The sequence below is a fragment of the Rhinopithecus roxellana genome, chromosome 5 (genome assembly GCF_007565055.1).
Source record: "Rhinopithecus roxellana isolate Shanxi Qingling chromosome 5, ASM756505v1, whole genome shotgun sequence".
NCBI classification, from domain to species: Eukaryota; Metazoa; Chordata; class Mammalia; order Primates; family Cercopithecidae; genus Rhinopithecus; species Rhinopithecus roxellana.
The window spans coordinates 82,410,777-82,434,547 of record NC_044553.1 but is presented as its reverse complement, the minus strand read 5'-3'; the positions used below and the strand labels follow the sequence as shown (position 1 = coordinate 82,434,547).

The 23,771-nt window shown below is 40.7% G+C and overlaps 1 protein-coding gene across 1 annotated transcript; it reads left to right on the top strand.

Moving 5' to 3' along the window:
- ADAM21 (ADAM metallopeptidase domain 21) lies at positions 1-22,919 on the top strand. Its single transcript, XM_030930384.1, is given in 3 exon segments — positions 1-68; positions 20,274-21,636; positions 21,638-22,919. Coding segments are annotated over 2 exon segments (2,169 nt in total). The 5' UTR covers positions 1-68; positions 20,274-20,424; the 3' UTR covers positions 22,595-22,919.
- Positions 22,920-23,771: the final 852 nt, after the last annotated feature.

Sequence of the window (23,771 nt, the reverse complement as noted above, 5' to 3'; positions counted from 1 at the left end):
GCTGGGCATCGTGGTTCCTACCGCCAACGGATTGCAGTTTCTCACCAGTTCCCAAGGCCCCGCATGAGGTGAGCAAGGGGCAAGTTATTCTAATTTATTTGCCATTGGAAGGAGGTGGGAAGGGGGTGGCTAGTAAAAGTAAGGGACCTAAATAAATTGATATTATCGAGAAAAAATTTTTAAAAAAATCCCCTGCCATCCTAGAAAATCTCCACAAATTTAGAAAAGAAAAAAAAGTTGTATTATTCTGTAAACATTGAACCAGACTGGAATGAGTGTCACAGGCAATCCACTAATGAGATTGCAAAGAGAGACAAAAATCTCACCTTTTCTGTAGCTAAAGCACACGCACGTTCTCATGTAAGACGAGTTAACATGGTTTGGTATTCAATTTTTGGTAGTTCACCGTTGGAGTGGCCGTCTGTGTTGGTTAATTGCCTTTATCCAAAGGAAAAATAAAACGTTATCTCTGTGACAAACAGGTACTTACGGCTTGGAGCAAGGCGCTTAGGGTAACTCCCGCGAGCGTGGATCATAGGGGCACTGTCTACCTTGATACTTACATTTCAAGGAGTTAGCTCCTGGGACCTGAAGAAAAAAGATTCCTGAGTTTTATCTGACAAGAGGCTTATTTAGCTTTTAAAAAGTTACACACACACACACACACACGCGCGCGGATTATAATTACAATTTGCTCAAGAAAATTGTTTAAGAAAGGCGGGTGGGGGAATGGCTCATCCTTTTGGCAACTGGGAAAATTCAGTCTTTTTAATGTTTTAACTCTTACAATAAGGTTAACGCACGACTTAGGTATCACTTTAGGCCAGTCTTCCTGACTTTTGGAATGAGACATTCCAAACTGAACCTGAATGAAACTTCAGGGGTCAAAAACACAAAAGCCTAAAGAACCAGGAAGGTGACAACCTTGTGAAGCAACCTGGAGTTAGACCACAGGGATTGGTGGGGATCTTAGAGGAGTAGAAAGTGCAAGGCCAATATAAAGACATTCAAATTTATAGGAAAAAACCAAAGCAGCAGCAACTATGTTTACCAAACAGAAGGAGATAGAGGCAGATTCGGCAGGAAGGCCTCTTATTTGCTCACTCTGAGAGAAGTTAAGATGGAATAATGGAGGCTGGGCACAGTGGTTCATGCCTGTAATCCCAGCACTTTGGGAGGCTGAGGCGGGTGGATCACCTGAGGTCAGAAGTTCAAGACCAGCCTGGTCCACATGGTGAAACCCTGTCTCTACTAAATATACAAAAAATTAGCTAGGCGTGGTGGCGGGCGCCTAGAATCCCAGCTACTTGGGGGGCTGAGGCAGGAGAATCGCTTGAACCCGGGAGGTGGAGCTTGCAGTGAGCCGAGATTGTGCCATTGTGCTCCAGCCTGGGCAACAAGACCAAAACTTCGTCTCCAAAAAAAAAGATGGGACAGTGGAAATAACACAGATTATGACTTACAACCTGGGCTCAAGTTTCCATTCCATTCCCTTAAACTTGTCTGTCTTTGAGCAAGGAATCCTACATCTCTGAACTCTGTTTCCCCATCTTAAAATGGGATTGATAGTAGCTCTTTATACGTTGGTTGGATGAGTGAATAAAATTATCATTATAAAAGGCAGAGAATGATAAATAAAAAAAGTAAAATTTAAATAAATGACATTGGGGGCTGGGTGCCGTGACTCACACCTATAATCCCAGCACTTTGGGAGGCCGAGGTGGGCGGATCACTTGAGGCCAGGAGTTCGAGAGCAGCCTGGCCAACATGGTGAAACCCCATCTCTACTAAAAATGCAAAAAAATTAGCCAGGTGTGGTGGTGTGAGCCTGTGGTCCCAGCTATATGGGAGGCTGAAGCAGGAGAATCGCTTGAACTCAGAAGGCAGAGGTTGCAGTGAGCAGAGATCGTGCCACTGCACTCCAGCCTGGGTGTCAGAGCGAGACTCCATCTCAAAAAATAAAGAAAGAAAATAAAATAAAATAAATGACATTGGAATGCCAAGAGAGAAAAGATCAAATATAAATGGGGGAAAATCAAGAAGTCATCAATGAGGAGATTTGTAAGGAAAAAAAACACAGAGTTTCTTTTAGACCACTGTGGGGGTGGGGGTGAGGGAATCACCTCTCAGTACCTGGGAAAATTGTCCTTTTCATCTGGGCACACAGCTTCAAACGAAATACGTAGGGCAGTGAAAGAAAAAAGTATCCTAAACAAGTTGAGGAAATACTGGTAGTAAGTAGAGTGAGAGATGGGGTGTGTAAATTGCCTTTATTCCCTAATAGAAGTATGGGAATAATGGTGTCAGAGGCTTTTGAACTGGAGCAACTCCATCTTGAATAGGGACTGGGTAAAATAAGGCTGAGACCTACTGGGCTGCATCCCCAGGAGGTTAGGCATTCTAAGTCACAGGATGAGATAGGTCAGCACAAGGTACAGGTCACAAAGACCTTGCTAATAAAAGAATGTGGTAAAGAAGCCAGCCAAAACCCACCAAAACCAAGATGGCGATTCAAGTGGCCTCTGGTCATCCTCACTGCTCATCATATGCTAATTATAATGCATTAGCATGCTAAAAGACACCCCTACCAGTGCCATGACAGTTTACAAATGCCATGGCAACATCAGGAAGTTACCCTATATGGTCTGAAAAGGGGAGGAACCCTCAGTTCCAGGAATAGCCCACCCATTTCCCCTAAAACTCATGAATAATCCACCCCTTGTTTAGCATATAATCAAGAAATAACCATAAAAATAGCAAACCAGCAGCCCTCGGGCTGCTCTGCCTACAGAGTAGCCATTCTTTATTCCTTTACTTTCTTCGTAAACTTGCTTTCACTTTACTCTATGGACTTGCCCCAAATTCTTTCTTTCACAAGTTTAAAGAACCCTCTGTTGGGGTCTGGATCAGGATCCCTTTCCAGTAACAACGGAAGAACAAGGAAGCTAGCTGGGCATGGTGATATGCTTGTAGTCCCAGTTACTCTAGAGGCTGAGGCGGGAGGATCATTTGAGCTCAGGGGTTTGAGGCTGCAGTGAGGTATGATTGAAGCACTGCACTCTAGCCTCGGTAACAGAGCAAGACCCCATCTCTATTAAAAAATAATAAAAGTAAATAAATTAAAAAAAAAACAATGAGGGAGCTTTAATATGTAGGAAAGCAAATGACAGAGAAAATGAGATTCTACTCAGAGGAAACAATTGAGAAAAATTACGGAATCAGGCCTCTACTTCATGGTCCAAGATGCTTAAAATGGATTTGGAACTTCATCATATCTACATTTCAGGAAGGTAATGAAGGAAAGGCAAAGAAGACCTCCTGGAAATGTCACAGACTTCTTGTAATCTCAGGGATGGAAATGTGCCAACCATAAAAATCAAGGTTATTATTATCAACTGAAAATGGGAGAATGGATATTGGGATGCCATTGGTAGTCTCTGACACAAGAAGTGACACTTTCTGTCTGAACTAACCTTTCTGTTTATGACCTTGAGTTATGTAAAAAATATGGAACGAAGTGGCAACTTCAGTCTATCATTCACAAAATTAGTGGAAACCTTGCCTCACCTTAATCACACCTTGCTCTATTTTTGCACACTTCCTGTCATATATTCACTTTGTCTTTCTAATCTCTCTTGTCTGCTTCAGTCCCCTCCTACTTCAGTATTTTATTCTATCAGCCTCTTTGATGACCAACTCATGAATATGTTTGTATTTGAGACTCATCCACCTCTCCTTTGACATAGCATTCGTTCCAACTTTTTGCCTTTACCTATTTAGTTTCAAATTCCTGCATATTTTATTTTTTCTATGCTTCCTTAGGTGATGAAATTCTTTTCTGATTGACAAACTTTTTTCTTTATTGTATTATTATTACATTTAATCAGATGATATTAGTTCATTAGTGTTACTGTAACTAATACTAGAGACTGTGTAATTTAAACAATGGAAATTTATTTTTTCACAGCTGTGGAATCTGGAAGTCCAAGATCAGGGTGCTGGTAGAGTTGGTTTCCTCAGAGGCTTCTCTCCTTGGCTTGCAGATGGCCATCTTGTACCTCTGTCTTCACATGGTCTTTCCTCTGTGTGCACACATGTCTGTTTCCAAATTTCCTCTTCTTATAAGGACACCATTCATATTAGATTAGGGCCCACCCTAAGGACCACATTTTAACTTACTTACCTCTTTAAAGACCTTTTCTCCAAATATGGTTACATTCTGAGGTACTTCAGCAGATGAATTTTGCAGGCATACAACACAGCCCATAGCACAGATTCCAGTGAAGTCACAACCTTTGGCATTGCATATCTCTGCTCTGGCCCATTACATGTTGATTTTAAAGTTTAGATCTGATAGCAGTATTATTGCTTTAATTTTCAAGTTCTTGCAGAAAGTTGCACTGCTGACCCCAGCTATTGATGACAGCAGGTATCCACAAAGCATTTACAATTATTTTATCTTCTATTCTCCTTTTTGATTGGTACTCTTTATTCTTCTGTATATGTATGCTATCTTTATAAGAAGTCTAATTCAGACCCCTGGCTGTAATGCCATTAATATGCCAGCTGTCATGTCTCTTCACTGAGCTTCAGTCTTATGTAACCCAGTTGTCTACCTGACATCTCAAAATATAGATGCCTAGCAGGCATCTTAAATTATGATAAAATGAGAATTCCTAACCCTTATACCCCTAAACTGATACCTCCCTTAGCTGTTCCCCTTCCTTGAGTAACTCAGTTTACTCAGTTCATATGAATATCTTAAGAACAGCTTTGGATTCCTTTCTTTCCCTTGCATTCTACATTCAACCCATCAAAAGTATACTTGTTGCTATGTATGAAATACAGTCTATCTGACCATCTCTGATACTACCAGCTTATTACAAACCACAAGTATGTATTGCCACTACTTCTACTGTTCTTTCTGAAAGTTTTTTCTGCTGCTCACTCGATACCTCCTATCTATTCTTCCCTCAGCTGGAGCAACCTTACAAAGATGTAAATCAGATCATGTCATGCCCCAATCTAAATCTTTCAGTCATTTCCATCTCATGTAGAAAAAAAATCAATATCCTTAACATTGCCTCTAAGACCAGATAATCTGCCTTTGTCAAGCTCCCTAACTCATCTACTACCACAACCCCCTTCCCTCATTCATTACATCTACACTGAACTTTCTTCTGTTTCTCAAACAAATACATTTGATTCAGTTTAGATCTTTGCATTTGCTGTGCCATCTGCCCCACTGCTTCTTGTTCACTGCTTTATCTCCAGTACCTATAAGAGTTGCCAACACAAACTTGGCTTTCTTTTTATTTTTTTAAATTATTTTTTGTAGCAATAGGGTCTTGCTGCATTGCCCAGGCCAATCTAAAACTCCTGGCCTCAGGCAATCCTCCTGCCTCAGACCCCCGCAAAGGGCTGGGATTATGGGTATAAGCCATCGTGTCTGGCCTTATAATAGGCTTTGAATGAATGAATGAATTTTAGTGATGATGAAACTTAAACTCAGTCACTTGCTAAAGGTCACACTGCAGTTGTCATTTGCTGTCTCATCACCTGCTGTAGTCACTAGTGTATTAGTTCTACTGCCTGAATTCCTCTCAGCTGTTCTCACTGACATTGCTGATGTGCTCAAAATGAGTCACATACACCAGTCAAATGGAAGAGAAAACCCAGAAGTAAACCCATATATCTACAAAGGACTAATTTTTTGACAAAGGTGCCAAGAACATACATTGGAGAAAAGAGAGTCTCATCAATAAATGGTGCTAGGAAAACTGGATGTCCATATGCAGAAGAATGAAACTAGACCCTCTATCTCTCAACATATACAAAAATTTAAAAAATGGATTAAAGGCCGGGTGCGGTGGCTCACGCCTGTAATCCCAGCTCTCAGGGAGGCAGAGGCAGGAGGATAGCTTGAGCCCAGGAGTTCGAGACCTGCCTGGGTAATATAGCGAGACCCCGTTCTCCGCAGAAAGGGGGAAAAAAAAGACAAAAAAAATGGATTAAAGACTTATATCTAGGACCTCAAACTATGAAACTACTACAAGAAAATATTGGGGGAAACTCTACAGGACACTGCTCAGGGCAAAAACTTCTTGAGTCATACCCCAAAAGCACAGGCAATCAAAGCAAAAATGGACAAACAGGATCACATCAAGTTAAAAACCTTCTGCAAAGCAAAGGAAACGATCAACAAAATGAAGAGACAACCCACGGAATGGAAGAAAATATTTTCAAACCACTCATATGACAAAGGATTAATAACCAGAATATGTAAGGAGCTCAAAACAACTCTATAGGGAAAAAATCTAATATTTCTATTTTAAAAATGGGCAAAATATCTGAATAGACCTTTCTCAAAAGAAGACATACTAATGGCAAACAGGTATATGAAAAGATGCTCAACATCATCAGTCATCAGCAAATCGAAACTGTAATAAGATATCTTTTTATCCCAGTTAAAATAGCTTTTATCCAAAAGACAGGCAATAACAAATCCTGGTGAGGATGTGGAGGAAAGGGAACCCTTGTACACTGTTGGCATGAATGTAAATTAGTACAACCACTATGGAGAAGAGTTTGGAGGTTCTTCAACAAACTGAAGGTGAGTTACCATAAAATCCACTAATCCCACTGGTAGGTATTTAGCCAAAGGAAATGAAATCAGTATATCAGAGATGTCTGCACTCCTGTGTTTATTGTAGCACTATTCATAATAGCCAACATTTGGAAGCAACCTAGTGTCCCTCAACAGACGAATGGATAAGGAAAATAGTACTCCATTGTGTATATGTATTACACAACTCCTGGTCTCTGTGGAACTTTCATGGTGTGCTACGTTGTGTCAGATGGCTGGTAAATGAAGTTCGTTGTCCCCTTTGGACCTGGCCCTGTTTATCATAATAGATGGATCCCCGGGTTTCTCAGAGGGGCATCTGCAAAGTTCTGGTGTGGCCAGATCAAAGGCGGCCTGCTTGATCATCCTGAACTTCCTTCTTGACCTCCTGGGGTGAGGGCTCAGATTTCTCCCTTTGGGGTGTAGCCTGGGCATATCGTCATCTGAGTCTGGCTGCTCAGGGCCCAACCTTGGTAAAGGGGAGTAGATTGGGGTATATGGAGGAGGAATTTCTATCTCCTCTGGTGATTCCTGCAATACTAGTTTTTCCTGTTGCTTTCCCTTTGTCTCTGTAGCTGACAGCAAAACTGATTTTCTTTTTTTATCTTAGGCTCGGCTTGAGCTACCAGCATTTTGCAATAAGCTGCCAGGCAGGGCTGCAGCCGTGCAGGTCAAATTTGGACTATATTTAGCCATGAGTCAATGTTAGGAAATTGGTCTGAATGCCCTGGCTGTCCTCCAGTCCCAGTGATCTTAATATACAGCCAATTGTTTCCCTATCTATAGTTCCTTAGGCCAGCCATCTGACACTAAAAAAGGGCCGCTCTATTACACAGAGAGTTCTCAACCTCTTGGGGGTCAACTTGATCCCATAATATCCTGCATAACCTTTCCTGAAGTTCTTTAACATACATTCTAATGGGGTGGGTTTTGACGACTTCCCTCCCATCTCCTCCCAATTATGGCACAATTCACTCACTCTTTTACTTTTGCTTCAGACTAATTAGACCATCCCCCTCATGGGAGTATTTCAGATGCCACTTAGCTTAGCATCGAAAGGTTTGTATAAACCCCAGACCCGGACCCCACAATTACTAAATTGTGGGGCACTTCCATAAGCCGTATGTGGTAGCCCCAAAAGAAGTTTGCCATTAGTATTGGTCGGTCCCACACTTCACTCGGGGCGTATGGTCTATGCTAAGAAACCTGTGGCCCCACACACTTCACTCCCCACATAGGTTCCTTTTGAAACCACCTCTTTCACACGCATTCACACACCTCCCCGCTCCCAGTTCCTCTTTCCTGGTTGGGGTGTAGGTTTCTTCCTAATTAGAGAGCCACTCTTGCGTCCTGGGTCGGAGTACTAGGTACACCCCAGGAGGTGATCAGGCTCCCCTTCCGTCCTTATGGGATGGGTCCTGCCTCAGGCCCAAACCTTACCATGTTCCTATAGTGCGCTATCCCTGGAATTGTCCTGTAGCCCCTTAGGTTCTGTTGCGCTGTCAGGGAGGGGCCCTGAGTCGTGGGAGAGCTGCTTCCTTCTCCAGGTTTGAGATACCCCGGTGGCATGTGAGGTCACGGGTCTTCCCCAGCCCAGGGCCCTAGACCCACAGGCAAAGGAGACAGCAAACCTGTCATCTCCACTCCTGGCCGGCTCACCAAAATGTTGTGGGAATCAGGAGACCAGAGAGAGCAATGGGTGGAACAGGAGGATTTTATTAGGTGGTCACCAACTCAGCGGATTCATATCCAAAGGCTGAGCACCAAACAAAGACAGGACTTGACTTTTATACATACATCTGAAAAGGGCGTGAAACCCATAAGGTGGGTAAGCAAGCTTACAGAAGCAGAAAAAAGGCAGTTCATGAAACAGTGACAGATTTTACAACTCAGGCATGTCTTGTGACCATTGCCATACTGCACAGCTAGAAAACAGGAACTTACAAAATCCTTGCAAACTTGCAGAAATAGTTACAAATGTAGTTGTGGGAGCAGATCAAAGGATAATGGTATAGGGAAAGAATTTCAAAGGGGAAAACTGGTAAGAACAACTTGTTTTTCTTATCCTTGCTCTGGGTTGGGGAGATGTTGGGAGAGTCTCTGGAGCTCATTCCTTTGGGCTCTGGCTTTTCAGATAGTATTATCAAGGCCCCACTAGGGCTCTGCCTATTGTTGGCATTGGAGTGAGTCAGCCAAGTACAAAAGTACTTGTTTTTCCCTTTACTTATTTTTCTTTTTACATTTTCTGCTTCATTAACTCACATGATCACAAGGTCATCAGCAGGCTAGGGGCAAGGAGAGCCAGTCCAAGTTGTAGAACTGAAGAACTTGGAGTCTGATATTCAAGGGCAGGAAGCATCCAGCACAGGAGGATGGGGGCTAGGCCAGTCTCTCTTTTCACAATTTTCTGCCTGCTTATATTCTAGCTGGGCTGGCAGCTAATTAGATTGTGCCCACCCAGATTAAGTGTGGGTCTGCCTTTCCCAGCCCACTGAGTCAAACATTAATCTCCTTTGGCAAAACCCTCACAAACACACCCAGGATCAATTCTTTGTATCCTTCAATCCAATCAAGTTCACACTCAATACTAACCATCACACCACTATTTTCTCTTCACAGGATATGAGACTTTACAGCCTGGTAAAAATGAGCTATTGCGACCTACACATCTAGAAATAAGCCATCCTAACCATGAGAGATCACATGAAACAAGACCAGAGAGACTCATTTCCTTGTAAAAATGCTTTATCCAAAGGTTTTTAAAAAGAAAAGGGGGGAAATGTGAAAGGAAAATATCTTGGGACCCCTCAAGCTGGGAACCACTGAAGGCAAATCTGTCTCCCATTCTATTCAAAGTCATCTCTGTGGTCACAGAGATAGATGCATATTTTGATTGCCTCGTTTGAAAATACTTATCAGAAACTCAAAAAAATGCAACCATCTATCTCTCACCTACCTGTGACCTGGAAGCCCCCAGTGGGGGGGCCTTGCTTTGAGTTGTCTCCATCTTTCTGGATGGAACTGATGTACATATATTGATTGATGTCTCATGTCTCCCTAAAATGTATAAAACCAAGCTGTGCCTCAAGCACATGTCTTCAGGACCTCCTAAGGCTGTGTCATGGCTGCATCCTCAACCATGGCTAGATAAACTTTCTAAATTAACTGAGACCTGTCTCAAATTTTGGGGGTTCAGAATCCATAAGTCTCTTTTTATTTCTTGATGATTAAAGTCACATTTACTAAAAGGCATTATAGCTTTTATTTTTTCTTCAAAAATATTTGATCCTAGTGTTTATCCTTCTTTAAGTCAATTAATTAGAGCTCTTTTTAAAAATAGACATCACACACTACACCTATATAACCACACAGATAAGCAGAAGCAGATCCAGTAGTTATCAGATTTTCAGTTCTGCAATCTCCTAATTGAACTGTTCACCTCTGAGTGGTCCCTTTAAGAGCATGGCTAGGAAAGCATGCAGTTTCTAGGGCCTAAAAAACAGGTATAGCTGGAAGACAAAATCAGATTTTGAGAGGGATTCATCTGCCTCCAATTCCTAGGCCTCCAGGGGTCTCTCCCAAAATGGAATCTGTGGCACCTTTTCTGTTTTTCCCAAGAAGCCCCAGGCCATCAGAAATTATTTTAGGGCCTCTCATGCATGCCTTAAGGGTGGCAAGACAAAATGGAGAAAAAGAATTCACCTGACTGAGAAAAAAACTTTCCAGCAAAACAAGATCCAAGAAGAGAAAAACATAAAGGCCTTTTAAATATACCTATAACTTGGATATCCACTTTTAGTTAAGATGAACACTCTTTAAGAAAGTCCTTTTAAATCCCTTATTATGCAACTTTGGCCATGCCAAGCAGTCAATATTTCTAACTTTTGAACTTTATGAAACGTAGCTTCCCAGGTGCTCACAGAAAGGAAAATTCAAGGTGGTTCATGGAAGGGAAGAGAATCAACAAATGGTAAAGGTCACACAGATATCAAACCAGAAAGGACTCATTCCCTAAGCCAGGACTGAACCTGGGCCACCATTGTAAATGGCAGAGGCTAAAACAAAGCACTGCCACATGGTTACAGGTCATGCTTCTAAGTACCTAAAATATGATGGAGGCCTTCAGCAAAGTTTGCCACTGACTGACCAGTTTTCCAGGGTGGCTCGAGCAGAAGGCCTATGGAGTCCTAGGCCTACATCCCATCCTAAGGTACCTCTCTTTCTTAGAGAACCATATAGAGAGGCATGCAAAGCACACCAGATTGGCTACAGCTTAAGACCAACCTCCCGAATCCTTTTTCATAATTAAAACTTTACAGAGAATATAAACAGTGATCCTTATCATTCCCTTTACCAGTTTGCACGGGGGGGGGGGGGGGGGGGCAAAAGCTCAACTGCTTAAAAAAAAAAACCCTCTTACCCTTTTGCCAGCATGTCAGGCTTCTGTGTTCCCTCCCCACTGAGCTCAATCCCAAGACAACTAGTTTAAGGCTTGGGAAGTTAACTTTTCCCAGTTTGGAGGCTACATCTGAGGGGAGGGTCCTGCAGCATGGGGACACAAGCATCCATCTGTGAACAGAGGACAGAGGAGGAAAAAGGAAAAATATGGCATTTTTTAAAAGGAGCCCCAGGACTCAGGATGCATTCAAAGAGGTGCAGACTGAAGATGAATGGCTACTCATCTAGAAAGAGGGGAGCGGGTGTCCCTGGTTCCCTCTCTTCCTAGCGAACACCCAGGGTGTATGAGGTAGAGAAAGCAAGGCATGTCTCTTTCTTTCTTCCATCCTGGTATTTCTGAGTTCCGGCAGCCACAACAGGTTACCACCCATGGGTATCAAAGCAGCTTTCACCCATGTTAACAGAGGGGTCTAGGGGGTGGAATTATCTTCTCTTACCCACATATGCCCTATCTCCCCTGCTGTCAGTAGCCTTTGAGTTCCTGAACTTGGAATTGAGTTTGGGTAAAAAATGTTTCTGGGGTGTTGAATTGCATGGACTCCTTATAAGCTGAATGCTAAGGTGAAGCTGTGGATTTGAGTCCTTCTCCAACAAGGGATAGAAAAGAGTATCTTTGAATTGGGGTCCCAATCTAGTAAAACATCTTCTGAAAGGGAAAAAAAAAAAAAGCCTTTCACATAAAAGTTAACTTCTGACCTGGTAGAGAAAGGAAAAAATAACCTAAATGCTGGGCTGTGTTAATTGCTGAAAAAATGGAGAAAAGAAAAAGATGCCTGGGGAAGAAACCTCTTACTCTTATGCAAATGAGTTTCTTCAACTGGGAGAGAAACTTTTAATTGCTGTTTCTTCCCTGGGGCTTGGACTGAGCTGGACCCCTTAGCCAGGGGAGGGGAAGACTCCATGGGTATGTGACAGGAACGCTGGCCAGCTGTTGGTGCAGGGCATGGAACCCTGAGGCTGCCTTGGGGCCCAGGCAGTTTCCTCTACCCTCAGAAGAAGTGTGAGGACAAAAAGGCTCAGAAATGAAAGGGAAAGAGATTTTTGGGTCTGCACTTTACTCGCCCCTCCTCATGTCCCTCTAACGGGCTACCAAATGCAGGATTTTTTGCTCCTTAGTTCAGCTGAAATCCAGGTTTCTGTCTCACAACCAGGAAAAATTAGGCACTTGGACAAATTGAAGGATGAGGAGGGTAGATCTATTAGGCAAAAACAAAGCTCAGCAAAGAAAGAAGGGGTCCCGCCAACATGCTACCACCTCACAGATTGAAGACCAGGCCACTTCACACAAGCTGAAGAGGCTGGGCCCCTCCCCCAGCATAAGATGTGAATTCCTGATGGCTCCACCCCATTCTTCCAGTGAATATACGGGCCCCCAGTTCATTGTGAGCCTGCTCAGGCAAGACCATGGGCAGTTTCCCTTATCTGCCTCCTGCATCTATCAGCTCTATCTTTCCTAATAGACGGATCCAAGTCTCACCATTGTCATCTTCTCAGAATTCTCCTTTTTCTCCTTCCTTACACAAAATGTAGTGTGCCACATATACTTCTCTTAATCTTGTTTTTTAAACTTACTGACCCTGGAAATCATTGAATATTAATGTAAAGAGATAATCCTTTTTCATTTATGACTGCATATTATTCATGATGTAGAAGCATTGCTGTTTACTTAATAGCTTTCCAATGATGGAATTAGAATTGTACACAAAGCTTTGGTAGTACACATTATCCCACAATAAACAATTTTGTACAGATCTGATTTGATCTCTTTGGAATGTAACCGTTTATGTTAACACCTCCCAAAAAATGACATACTTAGGTATAAATCTAACAAAACATTTGGTATTAACTATTTCTCTATGTTCAAGTTTGCTGATTTTTTTCTCTATTCTCTATCCTGCTGTTGAGTCATCCAGTGAGTTTGGATTTGGTTATTGTACTTTTCAGTTCTAAAATTTCTATTATTTTCATCTTTATATTTTATATTTCTTTCCTGAGACTTTCTCATTTTTTTGCTCCAAGTTTGTATTTTTTTCATTTTAGTCATATTTGTAATTGCTCATTGAAGCAGTTCATGATGGCTGTCTCAAAATGCTTATCTTTTTGTTCTATGTCTGTTGACATTAAAATGTTATAGGCTTCTCCAGTTTGCTTGAGGTTAAAAGAAAACTCACTGGATTCACCACCATGTTATTCCTTAGCTCCCAGGGTAGGCAGCTTCTCTGCATGATTTTCTCTACCTTTCTTAACCTTCTTATGTTTGTTTTCTATTTAAAATACAGTGTTTTTACTTGCACAATAAGTCCTCACATCAGCAATAGGTTCTCAGAAACTGTGACTTTAACAATGCAAAGTAACATACAACAAAACAAATTTTTATTTGTCTCATCAGTGTTATAATGAAACACATTGGACAAAACAATGTTATTTCAGTACCTACTGTACATTGTTTCACCTAAAGTTGCAGTTTCCAAGAACCTATTCATGACATTGAGGACTTACTGTACTTACTAGGAGTAATAGGAAGAAATGTGTCTATTCTATCTTTTCTGGAACCAGAAGTTCTTAGTGGTGATTCTACAAAGAAATAAATGTTGTCTGGGTACTTGTAATCCTAGCACTTTGGGAGGCCAGATCACTTGAGCCCAGGAGTTTGAGACCAGCCTTACCAACACGGAGAAACCCTATCTCAGCTGCACTCCAGCCTGGGTGATAGAGTGAGACCCTGTCAGAAAAAAAAAAAAAAAAAAAAAAAAAAGAAGAAGAAGAAGAAATAAATGTTATTCCTTCTTACAGCTAGAGAGATCAAGCCAAGCTGCTTTCAGAAGCTTTCATTCTTTTCCTACCTGTAGATCTTGCAGGTTACTATTCTGTTGAAGCAGGCATTCTATTCTTCCTTAGTTATCTTTCTCCCTGCATAGGGTTTCTTTGCTCTGCTTACTAGTGCTACTGGCTTGCTACTAAGCTTTTCCCATGATTGAATGTATGTGGTTTCCTCTACTCTCATTTTTTGGGGCTACGTATACTTAATTGTAAGTGATGTCTGGTATAAAAGCAGAGGTTATCCACTGAGTCCAGCGGAAGACAAACCTCTTTGTATCTACCCCTCCTAAGGCAGAAGTGTCTCCAGTTTTGCCTATATAAGCAAAACAGTTTATAAAAACGAACCTCTTCAGATTTCTAAAGAAACCAGCATAAATAGTAGAATCTTTTCCAGCAGGAAATGGAAGAGGACTGTAATTAAAACTGCTTCTAATTGATGGTTATCTCATGAGGCTCTGATTCTACCAGGTAAATTAAGAGTTGACAAGAATCTAAAACAGAAACTCCCAAAGTTAGAGTTAATATTTTATTAAATTAGTCCTTATCCTATGTAGTTTTTATATATTGAACTCACCGTATTGATTATATATTTTATTTTATTTTATTTTATTTTATTTATTTATTTATTTTTTTGAGACGGAGTCTTGCTCTGCCACCCAGGCTGGAGTGCAGTGGCAGGATCTCAGCTCACTGCAAGCTCCGCCTCCCGGGTTTACACCATTCTCCTGCCTCAGCCTCCCGAGTAGCTGGGACTACAGGCGCCCACCTCGTCGCCCGCCTAGTTTTTTGTATTTTTAAGTAGAGACAGGGTTTCACCGTATTAGCCAGGATGGTCTCGATCTCCTGACCTCGTGATCCTCCCGTCTCGGCCTCCCAAAGTGCTGGGATTACAGGCTTGAGCCACCGCGCCCGGCCCATATATTTTAACAAACACTATACCATAAATTCTCCAGCAACCATTTTAAGCATATTTTTCTCCAAAACATTACAGTCTAATAGGAGATGCAATTTTTAAACTCACGTATAAAACAGAAAATAGCAAGGATATAAATCTTGTCACACAAAAATGTATTGCATATTATAGTTATAAAGAGAGTTACAGGATGTTAATGTTTTCTGGATTATTTAGGAAAGATTTGATAATGGAAGTGGAATTTGATCTTGCCCTAGAAAGTTACCATAATTCAGTTCAATGGGAAAAATGATTAGACAGTCTAGACCAATGCAATGGGATGAGCAAAATTACGAACCTGTGCTGTCAGGGTTCATAGACTGGAGGTAAGGAAACAACCCAATTCCAACTGTATTGAATTTGGAAATGAGTATAGAAATGGCAGGATGAGAGCAAGATATTCTTGAGAGTCTATTATTATTTCTGTAGAATTGAAAGTTCCTTGTTGCTAAGTAGCTAAATCTAGAATTTATTCACCTGAGAGACAAAAGGGAGAGGGCTTATGTTTCCCTTTGCTCTGTGGCCTCAGTTACAAACCATTGATAAAGGGTGGTATAAACCATCTACACAGAAATGGCCTGTGGAAACTACTGTTTCTTCTGATGGTAAGTCATCAAGTTTGGTTCTATGCATAATTTGGTATCCAGAGTAGTCCACTGGATGCTATGAAGTCTCTGAATTTTGGTTTTGTTTTCATTTTTAAAGATATGAGTGACTTGAGCATGGGTGTAGGTAGGGTGATGAACTATTCCAGTTGGGTTGGGACTGAGGGGATTGCTGGGTGCAGGACTTTCAGTTTTAAAACCAGGACTGTCCTGGGAAAATCAGGATGAGGTAGTCACCCCAATTGCCAGTGAGGAATAGATAAAGTAGTAGAAGATGAAGATGCAGTTGAGAGTAGGGAAAATTGATAGAAACAGTCCTCAAGTAGGTGGGAGAGATGATCTGGAACTATGACGGGCTAATGAGACTAAAGAGGGAGTAAGGTAGAGAAGAGGTAGATGTAGGTGGATTCAGATGGTGAAAGGCCTAGAAACCATTTTGTCTTTGAATTTGATATATATATATATATATATATATATATCATACTCCAGAGAAAGAAATCCATTTTATACTGTGACACTAGTGGCCTTACACACACTTACACCCAAATATTTGGCACTGTGTGTGCAAGAGTTGCTAAGGATCTTCTAGGGATGCCTTCTGATATTTCTGTTCTATTCCCTTAAGGAAAACAACTGCAGGCTATAACCAGCTGAATTACTTCCATGACTCTAATGGGACAGATATTAGTGACAGACAGATAGGAAAACAGTGCATTAGGGCATTGGAATAAGAGGGAAGATGGGTAGACAGGGGTCTTGATGAATTTGAAATTGCTGTGGGGAAAGGAAGAGTTTATCACACATGCAGAAGAGGGCTGTTGGCTCACTTGACAGTCCACTGATGCTAGAGGACATGGATTTAGAGTGGTACCACCTCACAGTATCCCTGGTAGAATGATGGTACTTCAGGAGCTTTGGTCTCTGTAAGTCCTAGGAATGAAGACAATGAATCTGGCTTACAGATATTTTTGAAGTTATTCTCCTGTTATTGCCTGCTCTCATGCTGAGCTCCAAAAAAAGAATAATATGATACGAGTTTGTGTGGCTTATCAGTCCTTTCCACAACATTATATCTTTGATTAGTGCTTCCCATTTTCAATCCTCCCAACCACAACAACTGTCACTCCATAATAAGCAGAAAACATATCAAGAGAGATACCGAGAGCAAATCTGGCAGTTAGAATTTCCTCCCAATTCAGAGATCTTTGTTCTTGGAAGTTTTGTCTATGAACTTTGCTTTTCTCTTCCATGCTACTTGCACCTCGTGGAATAAGGTGCCTAACTTGCAGCAGTGAAAACCGCCCGGATGAATCCAGCCTCTTTAGGCAAGTTGATGGCAAGGATAATATTCAGACTGAAACAAGTTTTCCCCATCTTCCAGCATCCACATAGCCAATCTAGGACAAGAAAAGAAAAAAACCTTAAATACTTTATATTAGAAAGGAAAGGTACTTGGTTAACTAACTCTACTGTGATTGAGAGACAATGAGAGTGGATTTTCAGCTACTGGCACTATACATAAATGATGAAACTCAGAATATTGAGGAGGTGCGAATGCAATATCCAGGAGAATAAAGAAAACAGCAATGTGGCATAGAAAGTTTTGAAATATCTACTGGATTTTATATCTTTATTCCTTAGGCTGGGGATCCAGGACAAGCCAGTTCAGTTTTGATTTCTATATTCTCTTTTTAAGCCTTTCACAAACACAATGGTTTTGGGATTTATTTTTTTTTTTTTCCCCAGAGTAGCATTGGTGGCTTTGATGTAGGAGTGGAGAAAGTATGTGAAGATTTAATGCAGTTCCTGCCCATTCCCCACCCCCCAACAATCTCTGTCACAGTTAGGACTTTAGAGAGTTAAAGATTTTGGCATACAGTGCTTGAAGGGATTAAACTGGTAGGAGAGCTCCAATGGATTGGAAGACAAGAACTTTGAGTGAAATGGGAGACGATGAAAGAAAAGTGGGTTCTCTGAGTTTGAGAAACAGGTATAGCAGAAGTAAGGGGGAGAGCTGGGAGAACTAAAATTGTTGGTAAATTGCTTAGGATATATGAAATTGTGTGTTGACAAGGTATACATTATGACTATGAGTGGGTGGGCTGAATTACACTGAAGATGAATTGAAGAGGTTAAAAAAAAAATTTTTTTATCCCTGTCTTGTTTTCAGATGGGTTGTCTATATACTTGCTAATAGTACTTTAAGATGAGGGTAGGATTTTTGGTGGAAAATAATTTTATTAGTCAGGGGCCAGAGCCTTTCAGTTTTGTCCAAGTGTGATAAGGGTGGTTGAAGAGACATCTGAAAAATAGTGTAGTCAGATATTGCAGGATAAATGATTTGGTGTTGATGTTGTGGGCTGTGGAGAACAGGAACTCTGGACCTTGTGGTACATGTGACTTCTGAGGATGGGGTTTCTCAAGAGGAAGCCTTTAGGCAAGCAGTAAATTCTATTAAAGCTCAGGTTTAATAAGGTAGGTAGATGTAGGGAGCTTTCTGTGAAGAGGTTCAGGATGGAGTTGGTTCATTCTCTCTCTCGCTCTTTCTCTCTCTCTTTCTCTCCCTCCTTTTGTCTTTAAAGGAAGACTCTGGAAAGCACAAGGGAAGTTATAAGAAGAGAATATAAGGAAACTTGAATCAGGGCAAAGAAAGCATTTGATTAGAAATGGATTCAAAATCCAGGAGATGATTGGTGTTGGGTCAGGCATGTTCATTTTTATATCTTCTATGTAAGTCTTCTTAGATTAGCTTGATTTAAATGCTTTTCCTTTTTGTTCTTATAAGAAATGGCACCTACCTTCATCAATACATTGATCACAGTCAGAGATGAAATTAAGTTTTTGGGCCTGATGCACCTACAAGATGAGGGCCCACTTCGAGAAAAACAATACCAAGTTACCATTGTAGAAAATAAGTATGAAAATGAGGATCTATTTAGCATAAGAAAGAAACCGCAACGAATTATAAATATTAAAAGGTTGAAAACGCCATAAACATCACAAAATTTAATCCCCTCATATTTATACTAATCAACTTCCTGACTCACTTCCATGATACCTTTTCCCTACAGTTTTCAAATTGCTTCTTATTTAATTGCCTCCCTTAAGAGAATTATTTTGTTATAATTTCTATAGCAAGAACTGAAAGGCATTTGCCTTTCCCTAGTATGTTTAATAGAAATTTAGTTTCTATTATTAATAGTTTAGAAAAGAAAATTCAGCTTCACAACTTGTTATTGGTAATGAGATAAATAATTAAATTTACTATTGTCAAATTTTAGAAAACCTTTATTAAGTCTTTTATGTGTGCGATGTAATATTTCAGGGTGTTTGAGATTTTTCTTGTAGAGTGACTAATTTTGATTACTTATAATTATATGACTTTCATAAAGTCCATTGCTGAGCCCCTTACAGGGTCTTTATAGAGGTCTGTACAATGAGGATCCCTGAAGCATAAACTTTGTTATCTGGTTTTTATCATATTATATTATAATTGTCTGTTTTTTGGTTGTGCCTACACATACTCAGTGCTTATTAGCCTCACTTTTGACAGTCATTTGAGACTATGATGAAATATATAGACGGACACTCTCCTCAGCAAAAAAAAAAAAAAAGTCATGAAATATATAAAATATCGTATACAATATTATAGACCTCCTGAAGCTTATTCTTGCTCCTGCCACAAGTTTCTGCACTAAATTGATAATTTAATGCTCTGTATTTTGATTTTCTTTCTCTAATATCTAGAACAATGTCCTGCACTTTATATGCTCCAAACACATAAAGACTTGTTTAATAAATAGAAAAAGAAATAGATAAGTATTGCCAGCCAGACTGTATGGCAGGTGCAGAAATTCCCTACTTTCAAACACTCTTGGTAAATATATTTGAGCAAACATTGGGACTCTTCCCTGGCAATCCTAAAATGCCAGACTCTCCAACGGTTTTGCCCTAATAAGACAAGAGTTCCTTTTCCCAAGACCTTTAAACTGCACCGATTCTCATTTTCTCTTCTGAAAACTTTTGCTTTTGTCTTTGGGTTTCTCCTATGGCTAACTGGAGAGAACAACATTATTCTCTCCTTACCCTTAAATGATGTCAATGTTTCCTGAATTTTTTTTCTTTTCTAAAAATTGTACTACAATATGAATACATTTTAGTAGCATTCACTTACAATCCAAGACATTTCACAATTCCTCCTCCCTCTTTCCACTTTTCATTGTACACAGAGCTCTATGAGGCATTACAGAGGATACTAAAATGAAAGAAAATCATAAACCATGCAGTAAAGAATCTTTCAGTCTAATGAAGTTATGAGTAAAGATGAATACAATGAGGAATAGTAAATAACTTTGAGATAAAGAAACTAAAGTAAATCATAAGACTGATGCAACCTGACACAGAATTGTGATTGTTTTTGATATCTCCAGTTTGGACAGTCAAAGGAGACACTATCAATAGTTATTGCAAGGGCAACAGGCATAAACTAATATTATCTTGGACAAATTGAGATATACAGTCACCCTACTCTTAAGTTTCTTTACTTTTGCTTTTACTTTTTATTATGGACATTTTCATACTGCCTGTAAAGACTGAGATAACTATTTAAGTACCAATCTTCCAACTTCAACTATTATCACCACGTGGCCAATGTTGTCTTTTCTATACCCCCTAACTTCCCACCCTTATTTACTAAAAGCAAATCCAAAGTATTTTCTTGATTCATCAACCAGTTTTTCACCACTCCATTCTTTTTCTTTCCTGATCCCTTACTTATCACCTTTCCAACCCATCTTTTTATTTTTACTTCCAGCACTGCAGTTCTGATCTAACTCTGCCAGGACACAGATCCATAGGGTCAGCCCTGCATCCTGAGCAGCTTAGAGGGAGGAGCCAGACCAGAAGTGCCTCACACCTTGTCCTCTTCTGCTCTGGACAGATGGCTCCATGACGACAACTTCATAATGGCAGTGGATGGGACCCTAGTGTACATCAGGGTCACTCTTCTGCTGCTCTGGCTTGGGGTGTTTTTGTCCATTTCTGGCTACTGTCAGGCTGGGCCCTCCCAGCATTTCACTTCCCCAGAAGTGGTGATCCCCTTGAAGGTGATCAGCAGGGGCAGAAGTGCAAAGGCTCCTGGATGGCTCTCCTATAGACTGCAGTTCGGGGGCCAGAGACACACTGTTCATATGAGGGTCAAGAAGCTCTTGGTTTCTAGACACCTCCCAGTGTTCACCTACACAGATGAGCGTGCCCTCCTGGAGGATCAGCCCTTCATCCCAGATGACTGTTACTATCATGGTTACGTGGAGGGGGTCCCTGAGTCTCTGGCTGTGTTCAGTGCTTGTTTTGGGGGCTTTCGAGGTATATTACAAATAAATGGCCTCACCTATGAAATTGAACCCATCAGGCACTCTGCCACATTTGAACACCTGGTTTATGAGATAAACAGTAACGAGACACAATTCCCAGCTATGAGATGTGGCTTAACAGAGAAGGAAGTAGCACGCCAACAGTTGGCATTTGAAGAGGCTGAGAACTCAGCTCTGGAACCAAAATCTGCTGGTGACTGGTGGACCCATGCATGGTTTCTGGAGCTAGTTGTTGTGGTGAACCATGATTTCTTCATTTACTCTCAAAGCAACATCTCAAAGGTACAAGAGGATGTATTTCTTGTTGTCAACATAGTGGATTCCATGTATAAGCAGTTAGGTACTTATGTAATTTTGACTGGAATTGAAATTTGGAATCAAGGAAATATTTTCCCAATGACAAGCATGGAACAGGTCCTGAACGATTTCTCTCAATGGAAACAAATCAGTCTTTCCCAACTACAGCATGATGCTGCACATATGTTCATTAAAAATTCACTTATAAGTATACTTGGTCTAGCCTACATTGCAGGAATATGTCGTCCACCTATTGATTGTGGAGTTGATAATTTTCAAGGAGATACCTGGTCTCTTTTTGCCAACACTGTGGCCCATGAGTTAGGTCATATTTTGGGTATGCAGCATGATGAAGAATTCTGTTTTTGTGGGGAAAGAGGTTGCATCATGAATACTTTTAGAGTGCCAACAGAGAAATTCACCAACTGCAGTTATGCTGATTTTATGAAGACCACCTTAAACCAGGGATCATGTCTGCATAATCCTCCAAGATTGGGGGAAATCTTTACTGCTAAAGCGCTGTGGGAATGGTGTGGTTGAAAGAGAAGAGCAGTGTGACTGTGGATCCGTACAGCAGTGTGAACAAGATGCCTGTTGTCTGTTGAACTGCACTTTAAGGCCTGGGGCTGCCTGTGCTTTTGGGCTTTGTTGCAAAGACTGCAAGTTCATGCCATCAGGGGAACTCTGTAGACAAGAGGTCAATGAATGTGACCTCCCAGAATGGTGCAATGGAACATCCCATCAGTGTCCAGAAGATAGATATGTGCAGGATGGGTTCCCCTGTAGTGACAGTGCCTACTGCTATCAAAAGAGATGTAATAACCATGACCAGCATTGCAGGGAGATTTTTGGTAAAGATGCAAAAAGTGCATCTCAGAATTGCTATAAAGAAATCAACTCTCAGGGAAACCGTTTTGGTCACTGTGGTATAAATGGCACAACATACCTAAAATGTCATATCTCTGATGTCTTTTGTGGGAGAGTTCAATGTGAGAATGTGAGAGACATTCCTCTTCTCCAAGATCATTTTACTTTGCAGCACACTCGTATCAATGGCGTCACCTGCTGGGGTATTGACTATCATTTAAGGATGAACATACCTGACATTGGTGACGTGAAAGATGGTACTGTGTGTGGCCCAGGAAAGATCTGCATCCACAAGAAGTGTGTCAGTCTGTCTGTCTTGTCACACGTCTGCCTTCCTGAGACCTGCAACATGAAGGGGATCTGCAATAACCAACATCACTGCCACTGTGGCTATGGGTGGTCCCCTCCCTACTGCCTGCACAGAGGCTATGGGGGTAGTGTTGACAGTGGTCCAGCATCTGCAAAGAAAAGAGGTTTTTTGCCACTGATTGTGATTCCTTCTTTGTCTGTTTTGATTTTCCTGTTTACTGTTGGGCTTCTTATGTATCTACGACAATGTTCTGGTCCCAAAGAAACTAAGGCTCATTCATCAGGTTAACAAAATGTCTCTAATTTAATATTCCATGCATTATTACACTTTAGTCTCTTGGCAGTAGAAATGGTAGTACATCCCTGAAACAGCATATTTCTGACCGTCTCCAGAAAGCTGCAAAGATCTTCCCTTACGTCAGAATCACAAACAGTTGTCATTAAGTTCAAGTTATTCTTAACATGTTTCTATCTATTGTTCATTGTTTTAAGCAGCAAATAAAGCTACATCCTTCCCTCACTTTAGTCCTTGTTGTGTTTCTTGTGCACAGAGATGACTTATGGGAAAGGCATGAGATGTGTCTGCATCAGAGAGTCCAGGGGTGAGGCTTACCTCTCTACTGACATTTATCAATGTGGGAAAATTACTTAAATTTTCTGATGCTCTGCTTCAAAATCTGAAAAGGTGTAGGGGTGATAATAATATTTGTCCCCCCCAACTTCTTTTATTTGGTAACCAAAAGAGAGAAATAAGTGAATTTTTGTTAAGTATAAACAAATTGTTATCTGATGAAATTTCCTGATTTTGCTCCCTGTGTGCTTCCTAGCCTTTTGTCTTAATTTGACAGTTTGGATATCCTTTTGGATCATTTGCTTGCTTCACATACCAAAATATAATCTCCATGAGGGCGGGATTGTTTTCATCTGTTTTGCTCACCATTGTATCCTCAATAGCTGGAACACTGCACAGTGCTTACTACTCAATAAATACTTAAATGAAGTCATGAATCTGAATGGAGTATTAAATACATGAAATTATGAAAAGTAAAAATAATATTTTGATACCTTGGGATGTCATTCTGATCCTCTTTTTTAAACTACTGGAGCTGTTGCTCAAAATTAAACTTTGAATATTTAAAATGCTGCTGTTTGTACCTGGCGCACTTTGCTGGTCTTTTCTTCCCCCAATGTATCTTCTCCTCCATCTATTCTCCGTGTTTTTGAAAAGCCTGTCTCTTGAAAACACAGAATGAGTCAGATACCCTTTGTATTGATCAGTTAACTTCTGAATGGCACTCTGTAAATTGAGTCAAAATACCTATTGCATATCATTTTTCATTATGTGTTGCCAACTTTACATCTTCTATTTCATGTTTCAATATATTTGGCTGTGTCATTCTCTGCATATTCTCTGTACATGAAATCTCCAATTCCCAAAATGCCGTTTACCATGCTGCCCCTACTCC